The sequence below is a fragment of the Onychostruthus taczanowskii genome, unplaced genomic scaffold (assembly GCF_017590055.1).
Source record: "Onychostruthus taczanowskii isolate IOZ18803 unplaced genomic scaffold, ASM1759005v1 scaffold61, whole genome shotgun sequence".
NCBI lineage: Eukaryota > Metazoa > Chordata > Aves > Passeriformes > Passeridae > Onychostruthus > Onychostruthus taczanowskii.
Window position 1 is genome coordinate 5,121,145 of NW_024503790.1, and position 6,090 is coordinate 5,127,234.

At 49.8% G+C, this 6,090-nt stretch overlaps 1 protein-coding gene across 1 annotated transcript in view; it reads left to right on the plus strand.

The window, feature by feature from the left end:
• Positions 1-5,973: 5,973 nt before the first annotated feature.
• TMEM240 (transmembrane protein 240) overlaps positions 5,974-6,090 on the plus strand; it is a 13,927-nt gene continuing 13,810 nt past the window's right edge. The window contains exon 1 of the mRNA XM_041419809.1: positions 5,974-6,030. Within this exon, the coding sequence (XP_041275743.1) occupies positions 5,974-6,030 (57 nt within the window). The remainder of the gene's footprint in view (positions 6,031-6,090) is intronic.

Below are 6,090 nucleotides of genomic sequence, written 5' to 3' on the forward strand. Positions count from 1 at the left end.
TAACTGAAAAAAAGATGATTTCTAGAAAGAAACAAATTTTTCCAAATATTAAATAATATTTTAAAATGATTTTTCTAAATTAAATTTTTCTCCACAGCACTGAAACCCCCAGTGAAGCTCAGTTGATACAGAATTTTAGGGGGTTCTTGCCTTTGAGATGCACATTTACACACACAAAAATATTTCTGTGTATAAAACTGGCTGAACACAAGGCCAGAGCTATTTCCTGTGTCAAAAGAAATTCCAAGAGAAACATTTAATTCAAAGCAAACAGGACAAAGAATGGGCTTTTCCTTTAGGAGCAGGGTGGGATATAAATGTGTGAAAATAAATTTATTTTCAAAGTCTGGAGCTGCCTCTCCCCTCTTTAGGGAAAGGTTCACAGAGTGTGAGAAATGAGAATTTCTGCAGGCAGGGAGAGTTTCCAGCCCCGGGATGTTCCCACCTTCCATGGGCTGGGCAGGGGCATTTTCATTTGCATTTAAAATACAAATTATTTTGGGGTTTTTGGGTTTTGGTTTGGGGTTTTTTGGTGGTTTTTTGTTTGGTTGGTTTTTGGGTTTTTTTGGTTTTTTTGGGGTTTTTTTTGTTTGGTTGTTTGGTTTTTTGTTTTTTTTTTTTTTTGTTTGGTTTTTTTTTTTTTTTGGTGGTCTGGTTTTTTTTTTTTTTTTGATTGGTTGGTTTTTTGTTGGTTTTTGGTTGGTTTTGGGTTTTTTATGCATTTTGGTTTGGGTTTGTTTGGGGTTTTTTTTTTGGTTGGTTGGTTTGGGTTTCTTTGGTTGGTTAGTTTGTTGGGATTTTTTGTTTTTTTATTTGTTTTGGGGTTTTTTTGGGTTTTGGTTTGGGTTTGTTTGGGTTGGTTGGTTTGTTGGTTTGGGTTTCTCTGTCTGGTTGATTAGTTTGGGATTTTTTGGTTTTTATTTGTTTTGGGGTTTTTTGGGGTTTTGGTTTGGGTTTGTTTGGGTTTTTTTGGTTGCTTTGGGGTTTTTTGTCTGGTTGATTAGTTGGTTGGGTTTTTTAATTTGTTTTTTGTTTTGGGGGTTTTTTTGGGTTTTGGTTTGGGTTTGTTTGGGTTTTTTTGGTTGGTTTGGGGATTTTTGTCTGGGTTGGGGATTTTTGTCTGCTTGATTAGTTGGGGATTTTTGGTTTTGGTTTAGGGGGTATTTTTTTGGGTTTTGGTTTGGGTTTGTTTGGGTTTTGGTTGGTTGGTTGGTTGGTTGGGGATTTTTTTGGTTGATTGCTTGTTTTTATTTTTTTGTTTTTTGTTTTTTGTTTGCTTTGGGTTTTTTTGGGTTTTGGTTTGGGTTTGTTTGGGTTTTGGTTGGTTGGTTGGTTGGTTTGGGTTTCTTTGTCTGGTTGATTAGTTTGGGATTTTTTGGTTTTTATTTGTTTTGGGGTTTTTTTGGGTTTTGGTTTGGGTTTGTTTGGGTTTTTTTGGTTGGGTTGGGGATTTTTGTCTGCTTGATTAGTTGGGGATTTTTGGTTTTGGTTTAGGGGGTATTTTTTTGGGTTTTGGTTTGGGTTTGTTTGGGTTTTGGTTGGTTGGTTGGTTGGGGATTTTTTTGGTTGATTACTTGTTTTTAATTTTTTGTTTTTTGTTTGCTTTGGGTTTTTTTTGGGTTTTGGTTTGGGTTTGTTTGGGTTTTTTTGGTTGGGTTGGGGATTTTTGTCTGCTTGATTAGTTGGGGATTTTTGGTTTTGGTTTAGGGGGTATTTTTTTGGGTTTTGGTTTGGGTTTGTTTGGGTTTTTTTGGTTGGGTTGGGGATTTTTGTCTGCTTGATTAGTTGGGGATTTTTGGTTTTGGTTTAGGGGGTATTTTTTTGGGTTTTGGTTTGGGTTTGTTTGGGTTTTTTTGGTTGGGTTGGGGATTTTTGTCTGCTTGATTAGTTGGGGATTTTTGGTTTTGGTTTAGGGGGTATTTTTTTGGGTTTTGGTTTGGGTTTGTTTGGGTTTTGGTTGCTTGGTTGGTTGGTTGGGGATTTTTTTGGTTGATTACTTGTTTTTAATTTTTTGTTTTTTGTTTTGTTTTGGTTTTGGTTTTTTTTATGCTGGGCAGACCTTTGCCAAGCCCTTCTTGTGCTTCCCATCCTCTGCAGGTCCCACCCCGAGGCTCAGAGCAGCACAGCCCTGCTCACTCCCCCTGTGGGGCTCTCCCCCCTTTGGGAGGCTCAGAGCAGCACAGCCCTGCTCACTCCCCCTGTGGGGCTCTCCCCCTCGGGTTTGTCATTTCCTCCTGCTTCTCAGGACGTGCAGAGCATCCTGTCAGCCACACCAGCACATCTCCCAAACTGGTTTCTGTAACTAAAACTGGGGATTTGGGGGGATTTTGGGCATTTTCTCCCTCTGCACTGCTGGTGTCTCGTTGCTGAAGAGGAGTGCAGACGAGAGCTTCTTCCCAAGGGTTTGGGGTTCCTGGATCTGTGCAAAGATCCATGGTCCCAGATTTCCCCATTTCTTGCCGAGAATCCAACTTCTCATTTGTGTTGGGTCTGAGGAGAATGCATTGATAAAATCAAACACAAACACTCCTACTGGCACAAAACTGGGGGGAAAATGGGAATAAAAATCAACACGTGGAGTCCAGGCAGGGTGTGGAAACAATTCCAAAGGAACAGAAATGCTTGCTCTGGTTGGGGTAAACTCTGACTTGTGTGAGCAGCACAGAACTGAGCTGAGGCCGTGTTTGAGAGGAAAGCAGAGAGTCCTGTGGGTGAGGTTTGTGATAAACTCCCACCTGGGGCTGGATATTTACAGGGGGGGAAATAAACTTGATTAGGGGCTGGCAAAACATCACTGAGATCCTGTGACACGGCCTGTGCACCTCTGGGGGAGGCTGGTGGTGGCAGCTTAGGGCTGGAGATGAAAAGGGGGCAAATAAACTTTATTAGGGTATGGCCAAATGTCACTGAGATCCTGTGACACGGCCTGTGCACCTCTGGGTGAGGCTGGTGGTGACAGTGAGGCTGGATACGAAAAGGAAGGAAATAAACTTTATTAGGGTATGCCCAAATGTCACTGAGATCCTGTGACACGGCCTGTGCACCTCTGGGTGAGGCTGGTGGTGACAGTGAGGCTGGATATGAAAAGGGGGCAAATAAACTTTATTAGGGTATGGCCAAATGCCACCGAAATCCTGTGACACAGTCTGTGCACCCCTTGGGGTGAAGCTGGTGGTGACAGCTTGGGGCTGAGCAGGAGCCACAGGCAGGGTGGGGGCTGCTTTTCCAAAAGGAGCAGCTAATTGTTAATTAGGGATGAGTTTAACAAACCCATCGTGGAGGCAGCTCAGCCATCAGAGAGTCTTTGCTCAGGTGTGAATGTCCCCTGGCTCACAGCAGGTGTGGCAGTGCCACTTGGGCCAGGACCAGGATGGCGTTTGTCACCTGTCAGGGATGTTTGGGATCCCCCGCAGCCAGGATTGACTGGGACAGGGATATTTGGGATCCCCAGCAGTCAAGATTGACTGGGACAGGGATATTTGGGATCCCCAGGAGGCAGGATTGATCAGGACAGGGATGTTTGGGATCCCCAGCAGCCAGGATTGATCAGGACAGGGATGTTTGGATCTTTTAGCAGCCAGGACTAATCAGGACAGGGATTTTTGGGATCCCCAGGAGGCAGGATTGATCAGGACAGGGATGTTTGGGATCCCCAGCAGCCAGGGTTGATCAGGACAGGGATGTTTGGATCTTTTAGCAGCCAGGACTAATCAGGACAGGGATTTTTGGGATCCCCAGGAGGCAGGATTGATCAGGACAGGGATTTTTGGGATCCCCAGCAGCCAGGGTTGATCAGGACAGGGATGTTTGGATCTTTTAGCAGCCAGGACTAATCAGGACAGGGATTTTTGGGATCCCCAGGAGGCAGGATTGATCAGGACAGGGATTTTTGGGATCCCCAGCAGCCAGGACTGACCACAACAGGGATTTTTTTGGGCACCTGTGCTGCAGAAGCACAGGGAGGGAAATGCCTTTACCCGAATCCAAGACAAAAACCTCTCCTCAGTGCCTCGAGCTCAGCTGAGACTGACCCAGCCAGGGCTGGGAAAACTTCAGCTCCACAAAACTCCCTGAGACTTGTCTTCAAACTGTTCCCTCCCGTGGTTTTATTCAGCTGTGACTTTAGAAAGGCTTTTGTTTTCTACAGCAGGCAGAGTAACCAGCTGCATCCTCTCTGAGCTCTGCATCTCCATGGCAGAATCCACTTCTGAGCTCAGGAGGAAGAGGAAGGAGCTCAGGGCAGAGGGATAAAGCAAGAGGTGCCTTCCCAGCCCTGCTGCTCCTTTGCATGGAGAGCCCGGCCTGTCAAATGTTTCATGTGTGTGGTTAAAAAAATTTAAAAAAAAATTAAATAAATAAAATCTGCAATGCAATGTGTGCTCTAATTTGAGGACACCATTTAGTGATTTTAATTGTGTGACAGTATTTTGGTATTTTCAATACCCAGTAGTAGGTTAATGACTGTTCCTTGAAGAATGGAGTTTATATAACACCAGTCATTACATAAGAAGGCTGATTGTGGCCTGAGGAGCAGGAGGGAAACAAATTTGCAAAAACGCAAAACCCAGCAGCAGCAAACTCTGCTTTGGTCACCCTGAGAAGCCCAAAAAAAAGGGAACACCTGGATTCTAGCGAGGAGGAACTCGCCGTGAGGAAGGCTGAGGATGGAGGGAAGGCTCGGCAGGACATCCAGCCGGGCTGCCACGCATTTCCCACGTGCTGGCCGCGATCCTTCCCTCCCTCCACCTCGCTGTGACAGCAACAACAGCCAAACAAGGAGAAAGTTACCGCCTGGTCACTTCTTTTTCTTTTCTTTCCGTTTCCCCCAGCAGCTCCTAAACGTGACCTGAGCCCGCCAGCGCGGTGGGGGAAAAAAAAAAAAAAAAAACACAAAAAAAACGAATCACGACTTAGGGACAGAGCCGGGACAAAGTTCTTTGTGTCACAGCACTGCCGGGCTCCCCCTGCGCCCCCCGACCTTTCGGGGGCACCGAGCGGGGCGGATTCCAGCCGGGCTGGGATTCTCTCCCCGCTCCAGGAGCCGCCGCTGCATCCTCGGGCTCCTTTCGGCAGCGGGGCCGCGACCCCCGCGCTCCGTGCGGGCACCGGCGGCGGAGGAGGCGCGGGGGCTGCGCGGGGCTCGGACCCCCGGGCGGAGAGAGGGAAGGGAGGGGAGGGGAGGGGAGAGCCGGGGGGTCCCGGCGAGGGGCAGACCCCGGCAGGAGGAAGGGCGGGGTGAGGATGGCGTGCGGCTCTGGAAACGCGGCCAAGCGCCGCTGCCGGGGCTCGGCGTGCGGCTGCGGGGCGGGGGGAGCCCCGCAGGGCCGGCCCGCAGAGCTGGAGCTCGCCATGAGCCGCTCCCGGAGCAGCGCCTCCCCACGTAGGTAAATGGCCGGGGTGGGGTGGGGAGGGGGCGGCCGGAGCTGCCTGGGAGCATCTTCCCCCTCGCTGCATCCCGCATCCCTCCCCTGCATCCCGCATCCCTCCCCCGAGCGGAGCGGGGCTGCCGGCGGGGACAGCGCGGCCCCGAGCCCGGAGGGTTTGTGATTTTTTTTTTTAAATTTCCCATTTTTATTTGGCAGCGCTCGGCAGCGGGGATGATTTTGGGGAGGGTCGGCGGAGAGGATGCGAAGAGGCTCCCCCGGCGTGGGTGATTTTTTTGCAGCCTGCCTCCTCCTCCCCCAGCCTCTCCCCCCACCCCGGGTTTGGCTGCCTCGCTTCCCAGTTGCTGCATGAAGGCTGTGCTCGCACCGGCGTGTGCCCGCTCCCGGAGCCGCGCACCCGCCGCCACCGCGGGGCCAGCAGCGGGGGTGGAATTATTATTATTTCCCCCCCCCCCCCCCCCCGCCGCACCGCAGCGTGCGGGCAGCGAGCGCGATGCGCCCCGCGCTCGGCTCTGCGGAATAGCGCGGCCGCCGCTCGCCCTCCGCGGGCTGGGGGCGCACGGACCCGACCGCTGGCCATTCCCTCTTGATGTCCATGAATGCAAACACCATGATTTTCATGATCCTGGGCGCCTCTATCGTTATGGTAAGAGATTTTTTGCTTATCTCCCCTCCCCTCCATGGTTTTCCCCCACCCACCCCCCCC